Genomic DNA, 19171 nt, shown 5'->3' with positions numbered 1-19171 from the left:
TATTAAAGAGGAAAATATTTGTGACTAAAAAAATTATATTCCCACGATTCGAATCAGGAACTTCTAACGGAAGAGTTTGATCTTGAAATAAAAATTATTCTCTTTGTTCATTTTTAGTTGTCCACTTTTGACTTTGTATTCTCTTAAAGAAAAATAAATGAAATACATATTTTACAATTTTATTCATAATAATGATAGCATTTTTAAAAAAATTTAAAAAATAATTTGAGGAATGAATAGTTAATGATAATGGTAAAATATGAAAAATATATTTTTAATATAGTAAACAAGCAAAAGGGACGAAAAAAGTAAGTAATAAAAATAACTATGAAATGAAATAAAAATAAGAGGAAGGTCGTGGTATTATTATGTGTATAATAACATGGCACTTCACCTGTCTTACTATTCGGCTTTAAATATTTCATGAAACTAGGCGCCGACTCCAACTTCCTCTTTCCTTTATCTGTTATCTTGTTTCTTCTGTTCACAACAAAGAATTACTATTATACTTATGATTTTGCATACACACAGAAAGAAGAAAGATTTAAGTATTGGACAACAAAGGAAGAGAAAAACAGCGTCATATAAACGACTCGAGAATTGGACTTACGGGTTGACAAGCTTCTCTTACACGGCAGGGTAGACTTTTCTCTCCTCCCACAAAAGAAAAAGAAGAAAAGAAGAAGAAGGGTATTGATAATATTACAAGTAGAGCAATACTAAAGATCTACATAAATTTCTTACACCCAATTTCTTGCTAGGTTCGTATATCTCATTCCTCTGACTCATTTCTCTAATTCCCATCTTTGGTTTTTTAATATAATTAGTTTATGAGCAAAGTATATGAAATGGGTTGGGTATATGTGTTTTTTTTCACAATTTGTTTTGCTGCTGTTAAGCTTTTTCTAACTGTGGAGAAAAGGTATATATGTCTTGTTAATGAAGCCATTATTATGTGGCTTGGTGAGTTTCAGTTTTTATGATCTGGTAATGGTCTTTAATAGAGTGGCCTTCAATTGAATTTTGTGTGTGTGCGCGGTTTGCTCTACAAGCAATTTTGATCCTTGTAGATTACTAAGCTTGAATTTTCCTTCATAATTAGCTGCTATTAATTTTTTTTTGGGTTTAATTAAGAGTTTATAATAATCTGCATATATCATTCTTTTGTTTTGTTGAAAGTTGGTTTTATATCTTCTTTCTTCTTGAGTGCGAAGAGAAGGTACTATCACAGAGTAGCATATGCTGGTATAAATGTGAGCTATAAACCATCTATAGTACTATAGTAGTAGTATATATTAATCCTTGCTTTTCAACTTTATTAATTACCTGGTATCCTAGATTAATCAGGACCTTCACTTAACCAAAATGATCTCTGGTGTTGTATATTATTGTTTTAGCACGGTATTAACAACGGACTTTTCGAAAAAATTGAGCAGCTAATATTTTTAGGACTAAAATCTATTTGACAAATTGGGCTTTTCTTTAATCCATTATATCTTTCTGGTTAAAATCTTACAAAATGACTTCAGTTTATGGGTGCGATTGATTGTAAGAATTGATATGTTATTGGTTCATATTTATCAGATAAAATAACAGGAAGTTATGTTCAAACTTGCAGGATGTACTCGATGAATTTACATATTTTTCATTTTGTGTTGTCCTTGTCTCTGCTGTCCCTTTTAGCTAAAGAGTGACCATGTTGGTAATTACTATGTAGTTCCTCTGCACTCTCAAGAATCTCTTACTTGCTAGTACTATTTATGCCTCGTTAATATCTTGAAGACGGGCTTGTTTGTGTTTACAACTACAACATTAGGCATAGATGGAACATTATACCTGAAACTATGCGTACTGCCTATAAGGAAAAGGAGAAAATAAGAGAACCTTCTTCTCCTTGATATATTTGGGTTAAACAAGGTGTCTGACTTTTTTCTGTTTCATGAGAATGAGAGTTTTTCTGGATGCATAATGGCTAGCCTCTATTCTTTTTTTTTACCTATTTATTGAATTCAAAATGTTCCCTCGAGCTTTTTGCTGCTATATGCTACCATTTAATTTTCTGGATACTTGCAAGATCCATTCCTCCACTTTAATGAAATATTAGCTAATCGGTCCAAGTTATGGACTGTGTATTAGTCTGGTATTCTTGTTCTTATAGAAATTACTGAGTTCCTCTATCACTTTTTAGATGTATCTTCCAATCCCAGAAAAGGAAATTTGAAATATGAATCAACAATTTGAAAAAATTGAATTATTGCTAGTCTTCTGGGTTTATCTTGAACAGTAACACAATCATAATATCTATGACTCATAAAGTATTTGCTAAGAGCAAGAAAAAGAATGATCCAAGTCATTTCATTTGTCTGATTGTGTATCACAGTAACAATTCAAGTGGTTTCAGCTATGAGTGTTTACATTATGTGACAGATCTCTGATTCTCTACCACGTCTTGCAGTTTTGGTTGCTGCTAAACAGGAGTGATATGAGTAGTCAAATGAACACTAAAGTTCGGTTGGTTAGATGTCCCAAATGCCAGTTAGTTCTTCCGGAGTTAGCAGAGGTTCCTGTCTACAAGTGTGGGGGATGTGGCACAATTCTCCAAGGTAATTTTTCTTTCCATGTATATTTACAATTTTATTTGTTAATCGCAGTTCGGTAAGCTCCTATTATGTGATGGGTCCAGGAAAGAGTTAGACCATATTGGGTCTATTGTGTCAACCTTAGCTTGCATTTTTTACAGAAATTGCTTCCACGGCTTGAACCTACATGGCGACAACTCTTACATTGTCCAAGGTTATCATTCTATGTAAATACATATGGCGTCAGGAAAAGATCTAGTCACATATTCGCGCATCTCTTCTTTTCTTTTTCATTTATTTACTATTTTAGGGAGGGTGTGTTAGGTTTGCGTTAGGTTTGTGTTAGTTACGTCAATAGAATTAAATAACTAAATTTTACATGAGTGATTAATTCTCAAAAAAAGATGAGTGATTATGGTTTAAGTTGAAATGACTTTCTCACAAATTTATCTTGGATGCAGCTAAGAACAGGAAAAGAGCTCCAATAAAGAACAACGGACTTGATCAGAAAGAAATAAGCAGCGCAAGTGAAGAAGCTTCTCCTCCTTCGAATGGAGATGCTTCACTGAACGAGTCCGATCAAAGGGGTGCTGAAGACTGTAACAAGGATCTACCTCGACTGATAAATTCCCCCAATGAGCTTCCACGCTCTTCTGGGCTTAGCTGTCTTGAGAATGAAGATTCTTTATCCAAATCTGAAGAACATAAAAGAGATGAACACAGTTGTGCTTTGGACGAAAAGACAGAACGATATGAACACCAAAAAGAGTTCTCAGGAGGAGAAAACTTTTCCAATAGACTTTCTAGCTCAGGTCAACTTACTTGTGATGAATTGGGAAGTCCGATCGTTGAAGCCAAAGAAGATGCAGAGTGTTCAGCCATTGAAGAGAGAGAGCAACTGGAGCTGGATAAAGACACTGGATGTCCAACCCCTGAAACCAAACAAGATGCCGAAGGTTTAGCCCTTGAAGCGACGGAACAACTGGAATTGGATGAAGACAACTTCCTTGTGGATCACTGCACTGTAAATGATCAAAATGAAAGTGGAGTTAACCAAAAGAGGCTCAACTCCATGAGTTCTACTTATTTTGAATGTATCAACCACAGAGATGAGTTAGCCCGTGATGGCATTGAGAAGCAGTTATCTGTATGCTCTGACATGTACCAAAGTCTTTTGAATGAAAGCATCATAACAGACACTTTGATGTCTACTGATCATGAGCAGTTAGAGCAATTTCAAAAAGAGATTCCCTCAGGTTTTGACCGTATAAGCTCTATGGATACGTTAGAAAATTCTGAGCCTCCTGTTAATCTCAGAAATATGATCAAATCTCCAACACACAGAAGTTACTATGCTTACGATGGCAGTGCATCTTCATGTGATGAGGATGATCATTTACTTAATCAGTTCCATCAGCAACCTAAAAGAAAGTTTAGCTCTAGCGAGTTTCATTTGGATGATAGATGCCGAGTAAACAACACAATGAGCAGCGAGTCAAAGATAGTACAGAATGCGATGAACTTGTCCACAGCATTACCAGGAAGGAGACATCACGCTACAGCAGGGAGCAACTGGAGTCCTGACAAATGGCCTCCATCTAGGAAACATGGTCAGGCCTCCGGAAGTAGGATGAGATTGGACAAGGATGAGCAAACCACAGCATTTCCGTTTATTCCAACCAGTTCTCACACAGGACATAACCTTGGAAACCCTTCAAATTATCGGAATAATATGGCCCACAATTCTAGTCTTCATCCATCCAGAATTCCCTCAAATTCAGAACCAGACAAAATAGAATTGTTGAGAATGGTTTATGAACTTGAAGATCAATTGCGCCAGACACGCATTACTAAAAGTATGGCCAACAGACGGTTTTCTGCAGAGGTAACGAGGGCTGAAGAGTATACCCCCTTATACTATGATCAGTTTTTGGCAGATGGTGAAGTAAGTGCTGATTTGAACTATTCGAGATATCCTGTAAGATGCAGTCATGGAAAAGGCTGGCCGCAACAACGTAAAAGCTCCAGAATACCTTTTTCTGCAGAGGCTGCACATTACAGGCACCAAGCTGATTGCCTGTGTTTACACTGCTCCCCTCAGGTCCGGCATAGCTCAGAACAGTTGCATCCTTCAGTTTGCTATAACAAAGGTCGCCGGGTTGCCTATTCCAGCTGTAACTGTTGCAATCACCTCCAGTCTACTTCTTCAAGTCCTCAGCATTACTCAAGCTCCGAGTATTCCCGATGGGACCATGAGACAAAATCTGATGATAGGAGGTACAAAGATCATGAGATGAAGAAACTATACCTGCGAGAAAAATACTCAAAGATGCGTCATCTCCGACCAGTAGCTGGTGGAGCGCCAATAATTGCTTGTTACTATTGCAGCGAACTCCTACAGCTGCCTGCGGACTTTCTTTTTTCCAAAAGGAGATGCCATCAGCTTAGATGCAATTCTTGTAGAAAGGTTTTGAAGTTTTCTCTCCAAAACCAAACACATGTAGTCCCATTCTATGCAGAGGCTTTAGCTCCTCCACCAAGTGAGGTTGATGACAACACTGATGCTGTTGATCGACAGAATCTGGCATCCGCATATCATTTTAATTCTTGTCCGCATACTGATCCGATATCTTGTTCTGATGATTTGGGACCGTCTTTCTGCAGAAGTTGCTCTACTGAAGGGGAGTCTTCGTTACCTCCAATTCAACCTCTTGTAAGGAAATCTTTCAACAGAGAGATATCCTCTAGCAGTTCAGGTAGAAAAATGAAATCTGTTTTGAGGGAACCTCACAGGGAATCACCAGGGCGTTCGGCTAAGATGTCTAAGTGGGGAAAAGGAACTTCAGAAATTAAGGAAGTTCAACCATCTGGAGGCTCTCCCCTTCATCGGCTAATGGGTTATTCTTCGGCAAGTGAGGTCATACATTGGTGACTGGCTCAACTTTCAGGAAATGAACCAAGATTCAAAAAGAAAGATGCAGGTCATTAGGCAACAAAGTGCAAAAGATCCAGCAACTTTTATTAGATACTTAAATGTGAAGGGGTTTTCTTGGAACAGGTTTCTTGGTGGTAAAGATATACCTACAGAAGATGTTGAAACACAAACAATATTCCATTTAGGCTCATCCGTGTGAATATCCTGAGCAAGGAGATTATATCATTTCCTTATAGTTTTTATTTTTTAGTTTTTCACTTTCCACACTGTGTACAGGTGAACCAAAGTGGCAGCTTGTTGGTTATATAGCAATTTGAGGTGTTCATGGATAGAAGAGTCTGGTACTTTTTGATTTCCAGTTATTTGTGTGATGATAATGAATATGTATTTAGAATAAAGGACATATTCCTGAGTTTTTTTTTCTTTAGTTCTTTTTATCTTTAAGATTGCTTTCTTTTCCACTCCTCACCTTATTCTTTTGTAACTACAAAATGAGCTCGCAAAGACTTACTGGTTTGAATGTGAATTGTAGTAGGTTGCAGTTTGTCTCGTCTATAATTAATGATGGATCGCAGTCAGGTTTGGTGGTTCTTAGTTAGGACTGCCTGCCTAATTGGAACTGGATTTAGGACCAAATGGTTAAAAAATCATGGAAAACTCATAACATGCCATTTTTTGGGGGTTTTTCACTTTTAGCCCGCGCCAGAAACTATTTACATTTGGTAGCCGAAAAAGTGTATAAAATTTGTATAATTTTTAAATATAACATACAGTGTGTGTATATATATATATGAGATTCTTGAGCTTGTCAAATCATACCAGTTGAGTACTTTCATTACAAAAGTGGGTCATTCTTTTATCTTAGTTCCAAAATTTAGTTGATGTTTGATATAGGTAGTTGCATAACACCTTTGTCCTCTGTCGACCTGAACCATGATTACATGATACTCGAGCGATGGCTAGACAGCCTAGATATTACGCAGTTAGACTGCATTTCTCTAGTGAAACCAATGTGCTTAAGTGAACTAAAAATATAGTCTCATCTTATATTCCCGTGGCATGTCAAATTTGCTAGTTTGCCTCTGTGTAATTCTAGAAAAAATTGAATATTTAGCACTAGCTCCGTTTCTGTATGTGACACACTTTAATTTTTCAAGATCCAATATGTTCATATTTTTAGGATACCTGACTTCCTCATTGAAAATGAACCCTTGTGTTTGTGATTTAACACGATTGTAGGCATACAAAATTTATTGAATTTAAATTCAATAAGTAATTTGGATTATATTTTAAATATATTAGTCCAAATAAATATTTTGGGCTAATATAATTGGATTAATTATATATAAGTCCAATATTGTTGGGCTAGCCCATTTAATTGGGGTAAAGTGATGAACCCACTTCATTAAACCCAAGATGTCATCTTCCTAGAGGCACAGTTTGGTGCCACGTGTCAAATGATGTGGCGCGCCAAGTCAAGCGGAAGAGCCAATAGGACCATGCCACGTGTCAAAATGACAAGGCATGCCCAGTCACACTGAAAGGCCAATGAAATCGCGCCACGTGTGCAAGTGAATGTCCTGGCCAATCAAATGCGGCCATGTCACACTTCAATTTGATCGGAAATAGTTTGTTTTTATCATGACTCCTCCCTTCCACAACTATAAATAGGGGTCTTCGTAACTCAGAAAAGACACCAAAAGTTATAACAAGAAGCAAGAGGGAGCTCGTGGATCAAACGCTGCAGATTTCTCTAAAAGCTACAAGCATTCAAGTGTTCTAAAGATTAAAAGATCAAGACGGAGATTCAAGAACAAGCTTCAAGCCCTTGGATTAAAATACGTCAACATTCAAGAACAAGCTGCAAGCCCTTGGATTAAAAATACGTCAAGATCAAGATCAGGCCTCAAGCACTTAGATTAAAATAAAATAAAATTCAAGATCAAGCTCAAAGGCCCATGAATTTATTTATTATTGAAAAGAAGAATCAGAGGATTTATAGAGGTTGTAACACTCAAATATTTGAAATAAAATACTACAATTGTTGCGATATTTTCGGTCTTGATTTTATTTTCTCGACGCAAATTTATTTTGTTTGCAACAAATTTATGCAGAGAAAAATAAAACTGCAATCACAAATAACTATAAAGAAAAAAGGATTTTATTGATAAACATTGCAGGTTACAGCTCTATTTATCCCTTGATTCTTTCCTTCGATTTTTATTCCACGTGATTCGAGGGCCTTAACAGCGTATTTCTCGAACGTAGGACTTTTAGCAAGACTTATTTGGCATGTCTTTGATCTCTTAATGAATATTCCGAGATATTCATGGAATTTTGGAGATCTCACATCTGATCTCTTTGTGCATATTCCGAGAGTTTATGGAATTGTTGAGATCCTCTTTGAAGGACATATGTAGCCTTATTTATAGGCATGAATTAGGGTTTGGGTGGAGTAGCCACTAAGTAACCCTAATAGACTCCTAATATTTCAAGAGTTATCTTGAATTTAGGATTTTTCTTGATCTGTTAAAATTTCAGTATCTACAAATGCACCTTACTTCAAGGTTTGTCGAGGTGTAGGCTTGCTAAAACTTGAAGACGACACTTGAAGTACCCAACCATCACAATAGATAATCTTGCAACTTGAAGTTTTTGATTTGCAGGAGGAAGAGATGAAGGGCATGACTGGTCCCACTGGGCGTGCCAATTTGTTTGTAACAAATTTATGCAGAGAAAAATAAAACTGCAATCACAAGCAACTATAAAGAAAAAAGGATTTTATTGATAAACATTGTAGGTTACACCTCTGTTTATCCCTTGATTCTTCCCTCCGATTTATTCCACGTGATTCGAGGGCCTTAACGGCGTATTTCTCGAACGTAGGACTTTTAGCAAGACATATTCGACATGTCTTTGATCTCTTAATGAATATTCCAAGAATTTCATGGAATTTCGGAGATCTCACATTTGATCTCTTTGTGCATATTCCGAGAGTTTATGGAATTGTTGAGATCCTCTTTGAAGGACATATGTAGCCTTATTTATAGGCATGAATTAGGATTTGGGTGGAGTAGCCACTAAGTAATTCTAATAGATTCCTAATATTTCAAGAGTTGTCTTGAATTTAGGATTTCTCTTGATCTGTTAAAATTTCAGTATCTACAACGATATAATCGTTTTTCGGAAGTAAGATACAGAGATTCACACAACTAGGAAATTAAAATGCAAGGGATTGATGAAAGTTTAAAATTATTTCCAAAGATTGGCAAATTCTTAGAAATTGTGGTAAAATAGACAATCTTTGTCTAGAAAGCAGCAAGTGGCGTGGCTTAAAATGAGGGCAATGTAGCATATGTGGAATTGAGGCATCAAGCTCCATTGGTCTAATGTTTTCAAACAGGTAGTTGTTATGAAGTTCTCTTTCAATCTGTTTGTCGAGTTCTTGAAATTTCTAATATCAGTATTGGTATTGATTAAGGGCATGTTTTATAGAGCGGTAGTTAGACCGGTCATGTTATATAGGGTTGAGTGTTGGCCAGTCAAGAATTCTCATATCCAGAATATGAAAGTACTAGAGATGAGAATGCTGAGATGGATGTGTGGGCACACTAGACTAGATAAGATTAGGAATAAAGATATTCGGGAGAAGATGGGCGTGGCTCCAATAGAAGACAAGATGCGGGAAGCGAGGCTTAGATGGTTTCGGCACGTGCGGAGGAGAAGTCAAGATGCCCCGGTTAGGAGGTGACGGTTGGCTTTGACGGGTACGAGAAGAGGTAGAGGGCGACCTAAGAAGTATTGGGGTGAGGTGATCAGGCAAGACATGACGCGACTTCAGATTTCCGAGGACATGGCTCTAGATAGAAAGGTGTGGAGGTCGAATATTAGGGTTGATGGTTAGGAGGGAGTCGAGTGTTTTTCTTTCTTCGTATCGGGGGTGGGGCTAGCCTGTTAGAGTGTTGTCTTTGATTATTAGTGGTGCAAGTTTGTGTCCACACTATTTTTCCCTTTTTTTATATAGTACAGTGGCTCTATTACTGGTTGTTGTTGTTGTTTTTCCATCTAGTTTCTGTTTCCTACGATGCTTATATTATCTTTATGATTTTTGTTGTTGTCACAAATTCTATTGTCTATTTTCGTCTTCTTGAGCTGAGGGTCTATCGGAAACAGCCTATCTACCCCTCCGGGGTAGGGGTGTACATTCTACCCTCTCCAGACCCCACTTGTGGGATTCTACTGGGTTGTTGTTGTTGTGTGTGTGTATACATATATTTTTCGGCTATTATTTTGAGAACGGCTATGCAGTGTCATTTTTCTCTCTTTTTTTTTCTTTTTCTTAGCCCGGTGCACTAAGCTCCCACCATGTGCGGAGTCCGGGGAAGGGCCGGACCACGATGGTCTATTGTACGCAGTCTTACCCTGCATTTTTGCAAGAGGTTGTTTCCACTGCTTGAACTCGTGACCTCCTGGTCACATGGAAATAACATGGCAATAACTTTACAAGTTACGCCATGACTCCCCTTCCATAACCTGCCATTATAAAAAATAAAAATAAAAATTATATAAAGAACAAACAACCTTGTAAGCTACATTCGCATCATCTTGAGGCACTTTCATCAAAAACCATGGAAGTTAACCGATTGGTAATGCAAGGATATCTGAATATGAAATGTCCTTGTTGCAAAGAAACCGAAGGGACTTAATATAGAACTGACAACCGTTCACTGTCCGTTGAAAAGGTCTAAATGTTTAGAGTTGATCAGTAACATTAGTGTATCAGCTTCTTTCATCCCCAAAAAGAGGGTATATGTCAACCAGCAGTTTACACGATGCTATTAAAATATGATAGATACAATGATTTTGTCCTCTATTGTGTAAAGTTGGTGTCAAAGTTTGGTATTATATACAGTATACTATAAAATCTCAGGACGTGCAACAATTTCTTGGGTTGCGACTTACAATTATCATTGGTATATGTTCCTTTGTCTTCGATCAGAGACAAGCTTTATCCTCCGATCTCGGTACATGTTCATATTTGGAGCTAACAATCTGGTGTATCGGTCAAAATAGAGAAGTTGCTTCAACAGAAGTGCAAACTCACGAGGAAATTTCAATCCGTAAGATTCACTAACTCTAACCTGCAAATATTGAAGAGAAAGGATCAGCTTTACAAAGACTAGGTGGGAAATAACAGCAAAAAAGTTTCTAGAATAAGAAATGAAACTCTTTTTCATTTCACATCCGATCAACTTAGTATTAGGACATTCTTGAGTACCAGAGAAAGAAGAAGAATAGGAGGGTATTGATCGTTCTAGACATAAGGCAGTTCCATGATTTTTATTAATCACGCAAACACAGAAAAGTGATAGGGTTTCTGATTTTAGTTATGTCATAATTTTGAAGCACAATGCCACAACTGTAGAAACGAAAATGTATAGTTTAATACTAGAGCTAAAATTGCTTTACCACGTCCACAAATAGAGCATTCATCTGCCTCTCATCAAATACTACATTGGCAGCGACAGCGGTTGCATTTGTATTTGTGTCCCTTGCAGCAGCAACAATGATTTCTGTATCCAAATCCTGTGTAGAAATAAAATATGGGTCAGAAAATGAAGCTCAGTCCAATGAAATCAAGATTTTGTAAGACTAATAACTTCTATTTCCCAGAAGAGCTTCCTCTCTCTTATCTTTTTACTTGTCAAGGATTTCTAACAAAGAGAGTTCTATAACAAGACAGCCATCCTATCCGAACCCAAGGACAAGTATATACAGGAACCTTAAGAGTAGACAAGTCAAACAGCAGTATCTACAACTTTCATCAGAATCTACAGAATTTATACTGGATATCATATTTTACCTGAATTGACAAAAATATTTTCTCCAAGTCGCTCGCAAAAGCCTTTGAATCCACATCCTTTCCAGTAGCACCCATGTCAATTAGAGCAGATGCCATCGACTCATAATCTTCAATTGCTATAGATTGCAGAAATACTTCCATAGCAGCCCATGTCTTTGGAGATATACGACCAACAATTCCTGCATTGAAAATCCTTAATTATTTTATATTTCCATTTGATTGGAAAAACTGTTAACAGGGAAGTTCTAACTCACTTGGAATGCCCATTTTTCGATATTTAACTTAAATTAGCATCCCACAACCCGACCATAGGAAAAACTTAATGTAGAGTCAGCACAAGATCAAGTGGTTAAATAAATCAAACTAGGTGGAAATAACATTCTCATTGGAAAACTAGAGCTAAATAACCTATTAAAGCTTGATCAGAAAAGAGACACAACGCAAGTTTTCTGAATCCTTAATTAAGAAAAAGAACACACGACAACCAGTCAGCAGTTTCTCAATCAGCAAATGAGTCAGAAATTGCTTTGCTATCCAAGTTGATAAACTATTTGCAGCAAAAGTAGTTGGTGCTCCTAAGACTGCATTTCATTTATAGAGATATAAGCTTTTACAAAACATAACGTAGATAATAATATAGTAAGAACTTTGTGCAAAAATGGGTGTCTTGCTACATGGCAATTTAAACAATTATCCACTTAACTAAGCAGAATATCCGCTAGGTCATAAGTTCTATTTCTAGTGCATTTTCCTTCTTGCCTTTATCTGACAACTATTCTCTTGCACTTTATTTCTTTTAAATGATTCTCACGATGGCCTTGGGCTCAGATTAAAAAAAAAAAAAAGAATTATATATACTAGGAAGAAACACATAAAATTATGAAGTAGCTGACAACATTTGCCAAACCTAGTAGCCAAAAATGCCCAAAAGAAGGAAGGAAAGAGACGAGATGTATGGGTACCGAAGTCAAGGAACCCAATACGCCCATCACGTAGTTGCCACAAATTGCCAGCATGTACATCTGCGTGGAAGGATTCACAGGCGAGCAGACTTCCGAACCTGCATATGGGCCAAAGAAATCGAACTCTGCTGGTCAGAATAAACTGAACAAAAAAGCCAAACAGACTAAAACAAGAAAAGAAGTCTTACCAAACATTTAGGGCAGTAATAAGACTGGTCTCAGGACTAGAAACCAGTGACTTAATGGAGTCTAAGTCCGTCAAAGGAACTCCATATAGCCTCTCCATTGTCAGAACACGCTTAGTACTACATAGAGGGTAGACTTTTGGAGCAGTGGCCTGCTTAGTAAGTCCCATGGCTTCTAAATACCTCTTGAATGACTCAACATTTGCAGCCTCCTTCTTGAAGTCAACTTCTTCTAGCATTGATTCTCGTATATCTTTGACAATGGCAACCTGTATAAAAGTTGCATGTTAGGAAACAAAAGCTTGACGCCATTACTTTGGGGCGGGATGGTGAGGAAGAGAGACAAATACAAAAGCAAAAATGTTATTTATACGGAAACATGCTCCAGTGTCCACAAGTTCACAACAACTAGTCATCAAAATTGAAATAGAGCAGCAAAGCAATAAATAACAATTAGAACCACAAAGAAGTATGATTCGAAAAATAGTAGTATGAAAGAAATAGATGCAACAGAACCATAGCTTCGACCTATTGGCAAAATCTATAGAACATTGCAATATGACAATGTATAATCCGACCAATGAGCTAAAAGGATTTAAATTGGACAGGTTTAAATTTGAGTTATGATGTCAGAGATGCCCATTGCTTTAGTTTAAGAAGCTTTGCCAGAAAGTAGTATATGTGTTTCAAGAACCACTGCTCCAAAATCTAAAAGATGGTTGCAGGGGAGTGCTTCTTAAGAAGTTCAGAATTAGTTTTATGTATTAATCAAAAGATAACTAGAGTACAAATTCTAGAGGAAAAAATAATCATATCAGCAGCCCCAGTAAATTGTTAAAAACTTATATGCATTATTATACCAGAGATGCACGGCTTAGATCAGGACTCAAAAACTCCAGGATACGTGCTACAATGTACACAAAGTTCAGATCTGCTACCAAAATATCTTCGATTCCAGGTTTCAAAACCTTTATCACTACATCCTCTCCTGTGCCTCTTATCCTTGCACCATGCACCTGGAGATTTAGCATAGTTGAGCCATTTAAGAGATCAACTGATAAAACATTGTAGGAATGGAATCATCAAATGTAATAAAATGCAAGATACTGAAGGAAAAAAATCATGAACCTGAGCAATTGATGCAGAGGCAAGTGGTGTGGGATCAATATACTCAAACACGGTATCAATTGGTCTGCCTAGTTCCTCACGCAAGATTGTTTGGATCTCTTCAAAAGGAACTGCAGGAGCCCTGTCAAAACAGTACTGGAATTCTTGAACATACTCTGGTGGAAACAACGTGGGTGCGGAGGCAATAAACTGCAAATGGTATGATAATATGTTAAAAATATAAGCCGTGTGTCATAGTCATGTAAATGAAAGAGTATGACAATACGTGAGTGGGTGTAATTTCAATAAAGGAATAACTTTAGCATCGCTATAAAAATAACGAAGGCACACCCAGAGAGAGAGAGAGAGAGAGAGAGAGAGAGAGAGAGCTAACTTTTTACATCACAGGGACCTCATTAAAGTAATGTTCAGTTGCAATAAACACTTCTCACCTCAAAGGGAACTAAGATGATCTTGTGTCATGCTTACCTGACCTAATTTGATGTAAGTTGCACCCATGCGTTCAAACAATTTCCTCAAATATAGGGGAGATAATAGCCCAAGCTGCAGCTGAGTTGGTAGTCCCGTGGATGAGTTTGCTGTCTAAAAAGTAAAACAAAATTAAATTAAAGAAAATGGCACCTGTTAAGAGTCTAAATCTATGGAAGCACTTAGGGGTCGTTTGGTAGGAGGTATTAGAAAAAATAATGCAAACATTAGCTTTATGCATTACTAATACTTTGTTTGGTACATTTTTTCAACATGTGTATAACTAATACTTGTATTAGTTATACATCATACTTGGTATTATCCTATGTATAAGTAATGCATAGAAAACCATGGTATTAGTAATATCAAGGCTATTAATACATGCATTAGTATGGTTAAAGACAAAATTGTCCTTAAAGTCCCTTAAGGCTAGAGAATATGGAGGGCATTTTTGTAAACAACTATTTTTCTTACAAATTATGCAATACATTATAATTTTAATACACCACACCAAACAATAGATAAGAAATAATATCTGCATAACTAATGCTTGCATTACTAACACATGCATTACTAATACACCTTATTCCGCACTATTCTTATACACCCTACCAAACGACCCCTTAGTGTATTAGATTATTGGGAAAGACAAGTCAAAGAGAACAAGCAAATTCTCTTTTTTCCCTTTTTGTTGTGGAGATATCTGGTAACTCTAAAACAAACCCCAGCAACTTTAGTAAATAAATTTTGGATGTCCTCTGACCAGTAGGATAACTGCAATGCAAAGTCACCAAAATCTGGAAATGATAAACTTTTCTTAAAAGTATTAGGTACAAGTTGCCTTAGTGTGGTTCTGAAAGCTCAAGGAGTTTGACCAGAGAAGCTTCGCAATAGAAATGACTACGACCAGAGCTGGTACATGATTTTACCACACAAGTCTAAAAGTATTATACATTTAATAGTGATTTAGTTCAGAACACCATGCACCATATTGAGACTTGGGAAACAGCATACATTCAACTGTGAATTACCCCTCGTTGACAAAACAAAACAACACCATAAAATCCTTTTACTAATTACTTATATTAAAATGTTTTTATCAACTATTAGGGCAGAGTATATCAGCTGTTACCTTAGATACGTCTTGCAGCCACTCGCTGCCTACTCCAACTACAGCTTGGACACCCTGAGCTAGCCTTAAGACTCCACGAGGACCTGTGTTTAGAGATGTTTGGACAATATCCTCCACAAGTTTGGGCAAGTTCTCTAGACGATCTACCAGATAAGGGGGGAAAAAACAATTTGAGTTAAGCTCAATAATGACAGAAATTACCAAATTATATAACTAAGCTATTTAAGAATACTTGAAATGCAAAGCATCTTCCAAATGCTCGCTGTCTTCATAGCCTATAAGAAAGGTGCCAAACTGATGTCGTTTTCTTAATGATAGCCGAGTTATAACACCTAAAAACTTTGCCAAAATCAAAAGTCGGAACAATCCCAAACAAAAGGCATCAGGACTGACTACTGCAAATTAATAGAGTAAAGTAGCAAAGTTCAATATATCATACTCTCTTTCTTTTAGGGTAATTCTTTCTATGATAATTGACAACATAATCCCAATCAAGAAACTCATAAACTCGTACTTTCTTATGTAATTTTGCCCCTCAATTACAAAGATGCCAGCAGCTTCATCATGCAACTGCCTTAGGGCTCGTTTGGTACGAGGGATAATTAATCCAAGGATTAAATTTGAGATGAGTTCATCCCATGTTTGGTTGGGATAAAATCGCGGCATAACTAATACCGGGATTATAGTGTTAATTTTATCCCTATGGGAGGATGGGATAACAATCATGGGACAATTAACCCTGGGATAACTTGTTTCTCAACCAAATGACCCCTTAGAGTCCCATTAAATAAAGAGAGAAGCTTTTTGACAGAAACTTGTAATTCTGCTACTAATCAATTGGGCAAAATCCCTCTTTTGATCATACTAACTGTATTCATTATCATTATTTAGATAGCATGCTTGACTAATGACTTGATTATATTTTTTTTTTCCTTGTGGGAATTGGAAAGGGAATTGAACAGCTTATAAAATGAAATAGGGGAAAAATCAAGAGAGCAGAAAAAGAAGTACCTTGAAGACGAGTGGTAAATAGATCCTGAGCCTGTGAATAACGAGCATAAATTCGCAAAAAATTGGGACGATGATTCCCATAATAACCAATGTTTCTTGGTCTACCTGTGACGCTTACAATTGGCAACTGCAACAAAATTCAATTTTTATTCTCAAGAATAGTGAGACTCAAAATCTTGAGGATACCCACATGGTAAAAGAAGCAAACCTGAGAGTGGGGGAGTAGTGGTAAGCGGCCATGAGAGACGCCCCTTAACACTGTAACTACTGCCATTTCCCCTTTTCCTTGGAACTCGATCTTCACAATTCTTTGTTAGCTAATTAATTAGTACAAGTAAATTACTTATTACGTGGGAAAATGATGTAGTATGTGATAACTTACTGTACACAATTTTTTCATAGTTTACGTCCTGTAAATATCTGGGATAGAAACAGTGAAAGATAGGAGGCCACGTAGCATTTCCTCACAGGTTTAACACCTGATTTTTGTTTTCTCTTTCCTATTTTTTAATTTTGTACCTAGGGGTATTTACGGTTGACTATTGGTTCAATTTTTACCCAAAAAAATTTGTGTCGGTTTGTTAAAAATATGCAACCTTATAATCTTATAGGCTTTTTTTTGTTTAGCTTGTAAAGTTGATGTCATGTGATCGGAAGGTCACGGGCAGAGGCGGACCCAGGATTTAAGCGTCGCAGGGGCACTACCGCCTTTAGATATGTCATTATCAGCGGCAAAGTTTGACGTGCTAATTCTTTGAAAATATAATGACTATGATACATATCATGAAAATACAAATTCAATATTTACTAACATAACTAATTTGGTACTAACATAACATTATCCGCTCATATTTGAACTCGTTGTATTTGTATATGCAAACCGTGCAAAGTTTGAACTTAAATGTGTAAATTCTTGTATAGAATATCCCAATGTGAATCTAGCTAATTAGATTTAATTAGTTAAATGATTAGGTATCACTAATTAGATTTGAGAAAGTATATATCTTGATGATGCATAGAAAATCGTAAGCCACATGCAAATTTCCATATGGAAAACACATAAGAAATTATCCAAGTTATTTTGCATTTTATCATGAAAAGGTGAACTTTATTGATAATTATGGGGATCCAACTATACTCTCATTCTTGTAAAAAACAAGGGATATGTTTAACTTCCCCTCCATGCGTAGTTCTTTAATTTACCTCTTTAGATTTTCCTAATAAATGAATAGGAGATAAACTTTTAAAGAAAGAGAAAGTTCTAAGCAAGGAGGAATTTTAAAAAGAATAAATAAATTAATACTACACTAATTCAAAAAAGATAAAAGAAAAAAAAATAAACTAGTTGACTACTAATGGAGTAATAGTGTTTAACCAAAAAATAAAATTTTAGTCAAAGCTAGAATTTAGAAGAACACGAGTTACTGATAATCAAAAGAATGTATAAAAGGAAGTAATTTAGGTAGCAAGAGAGTAATCAAGAGAAAAACAAGTAAACCAAAGTTTATTTCAATAGTGTTCTGTGTCCTTACAATTGATTAGATATCTCCCTTTTATAAATATCTTGGAGATATACGTTTTGCCCAAATCATAATGAGGTTATTATGAGTAATTAAAGACATTGAATGCTATGTTACATAATCATTACATTCAATACAAATTCTCTAACGTATTCCACATTTAATGCTTATTAAATGCCGTATCTGCACTCTTTTCTATTGTTAGATTCATTCCTTTTGATTCTCGGACATAAATGACTTAGATAGGTAGGGGCGCTGAGTTATTTGAATAACTGTCCGTGCCTCTTCCTCTGTCATTTGTTCGTATCTGTTGCAACTCGTGCCTCTTGGCTAGTTGTAATTCTTTGACCATTTGACTAGTCTACGTGTCTCGACACGTCACCTTTATAATTAAATACTCCTTCCGTTTCAATTTATGTGAACCCATTTGACTGGACACGGAGTTTAAGAAAAGAGAGAAGACTTTTGAATTTGTGGTGTAAAATGAGGCACATATATTTTGTGTGGCTATAAATCATTGCATAAAAGTAAATTGTTTCCAAATAAGGAAAGGGGTCATTCTTTTTGGCACGGGCCAAAAAGGAAATAGGTTCACATAAATTGAAACGGAGGGAGTACAATTTTTTCCAATACAGATAGTCCCCTCACTTTCTATTTATTCATCAGTTGAATATTTGGGAAGTGGATTTCATTAAAAGAGAATTTTTGTCACCATTAATGCTATAACAAAATTGACGCTTCAATTGTCGCTTCCATTTAATGCTCCGTACACGTGTCATTTTTCCATTGGTTCTGTAGTTTTGCAACCCTTTTCAAGGCTTTTTTTACAGCTTCACTATTCACAAAGTGCCAGTTATCATTATTATGGTCCTTCCATTACTGCACTTTTACCTTTGGTGGTTGCTTATTAATATAAATATAACTTCTTTCCTTGTCTTTTACCACATAAAGCTTATTGAACACTTAATTCCTCAAATCTCAGTTCACTTCTTCCTCGCATTATTCTTCTTTGTCATGTCTTCACCAAACCCTAACCCTAGGAGAGTTCTCATTGTTGATACCTTCCCCAATTCCCCCATTAGGCATAGAAGGGGAGGTAGGCTTCGTAGCTTAGGGTCTACTCGTGGTGGTGGTTCGTCTATACTTTCTCCTAGTTCTGGTCCTTCTTCTAGAACCAGAGGTTCCCTTTCTCACAAATCTTCTTCTAGGGGTAAAGAACCTTCTGAACCATTACGTGAGCCTTTAGTGGAGGAGATAGTCCCTGCAGAACTATCTTTTTATCATGATAGGGAATCTCTTAGAAACCAGGTTTCCGCTTTAGATTGTGTTGATGCTTACCCCACTCAAATTACAGAAGTTTTGACTCTTGTAGTTCGCAAAGATTGCCA

General features: G+C 36.5%; 2 protein-coding genes across 2 annotated transcripts; one reads left to right on the top strand and one right to left on the bottom strand.

Moving 5' to 3' along the window:
* The first annotated feature begins 412 nt into the window (after positions 1 to 412).
* Positions 413 to 5941, top strand: LOC104211590 (protein ENHANCED DISEASE RESISTANCE 4-like). Its single transcript, XM_009760668.2, has 3 exons — positions 413 to 761; positions 2456 to 2603; positions 3041 to 5941. The coding sequence occupies exons 2-3, from the start codon at positions 2483 to 2485 to the stop codon at positions 5509 to 5511; spliced, it is 2592 nt and encodes an 863-aa protein (XP_009758970.1). The 5' UTR covers positions 413 to 761; positions 2456 to 2482; the 3' UTR covers positions 5512 to 5941.
* Positions 5942 to 10272: 4331 nt separating this feature from the next.
* Positions 10273 to 16624, bottom strand: LOC104211589 (uncharacterized aarF domain-containing protein kinase At5g05200, chloroplastic). Its single transcript, XM_009760667.2, has 11 exons — positions 16472 to 16624; positions 16264 to 16390; positions 15253 to 15395; positions 14121 to 14234; positions 13653 to 13841; positions 13385 to 13540; positions 12528 to 12793; positions 12340 to 12437; positions 11378 to 11556; positions 10984 to 11100; positions 10273 to 10655 (listed from the first exon to the last, which is right to left on the bottom strand). Exons 1-11 carry the CDS (start codon positions 16535 to 16537, stop codon positions 10482 to 10484), a joined length of 1629 nt encoding a protein of 542 aa, XP_009758969.1. The 5' UTR covers positions 16538 to 16624; the 3' UTR covers positions 10273 to 10481.
* Between the last annotated feature and the right edge of the window lie 2547 nt (positions 16625 to 19171).

The sequence above is a fragment of the Nicotiana sylvestris genome, chromosome 3, assembly GCF_000393655.2.
Source record: "Nicotiana sylvestris chromosome 3, ASM39365v2, whole genome shotgun sequence".
In the NCBI taxonomy this organism is placed as follows: Eukaryota; Viridiplantae; Streptophyta; class Magnoliopsida; order Solanales; family Solanaceae; genus Nicotiana; species Nicotiana sylvestris.
This window is presented reverse-complemented; position numbering and strand designations above follow the sequence as displayed.

What these genes read in the sequence shown, in the direction of transcription:
- LOC104211589 (XM_009760667.2), bottom strand. Translation starts at nt 16,537, where the DNA reads ATGGCAGTAGTTACAGTGTTAAGGGGCGTCTCTCATGGCCGCTTACCA. An exon ending in ATTTACCACTCGTCTTCAAG is followed by an intron (nt 15,396 to 16,263) that starts GTACTTCTTTTT and finishes CTTATCTGGTAG; the next exon opens with ATCGTCTAGAGAACTTGCCC. An exon ending in ATTACTGCCCTAAATGTTTG is followed by an intron (nt 12,438 to 12,527) that starts GTAAGACTTCTT and finishes GCCCATATGCAG; the next exon opens with GTTCGGAAGTCTGCTCGCCT.
- LOC104211590 (XM_009760668.2), top strand. Translation starts at nt 2,483, where the DNA reads ATGAGTAGTCAAATGAACACTAAAGTTCGGTTGGTTAGATGTCCCAAA. An exon ending in ATGTGGCACAATTCTCCAAG is followed by an intron (nt 2,604 to 3,040) that starts GTAATTTTTCTT and finishes TCTTGGATGCAG; the next exon opens with CTAAGAACAGGAAAAGAGCT.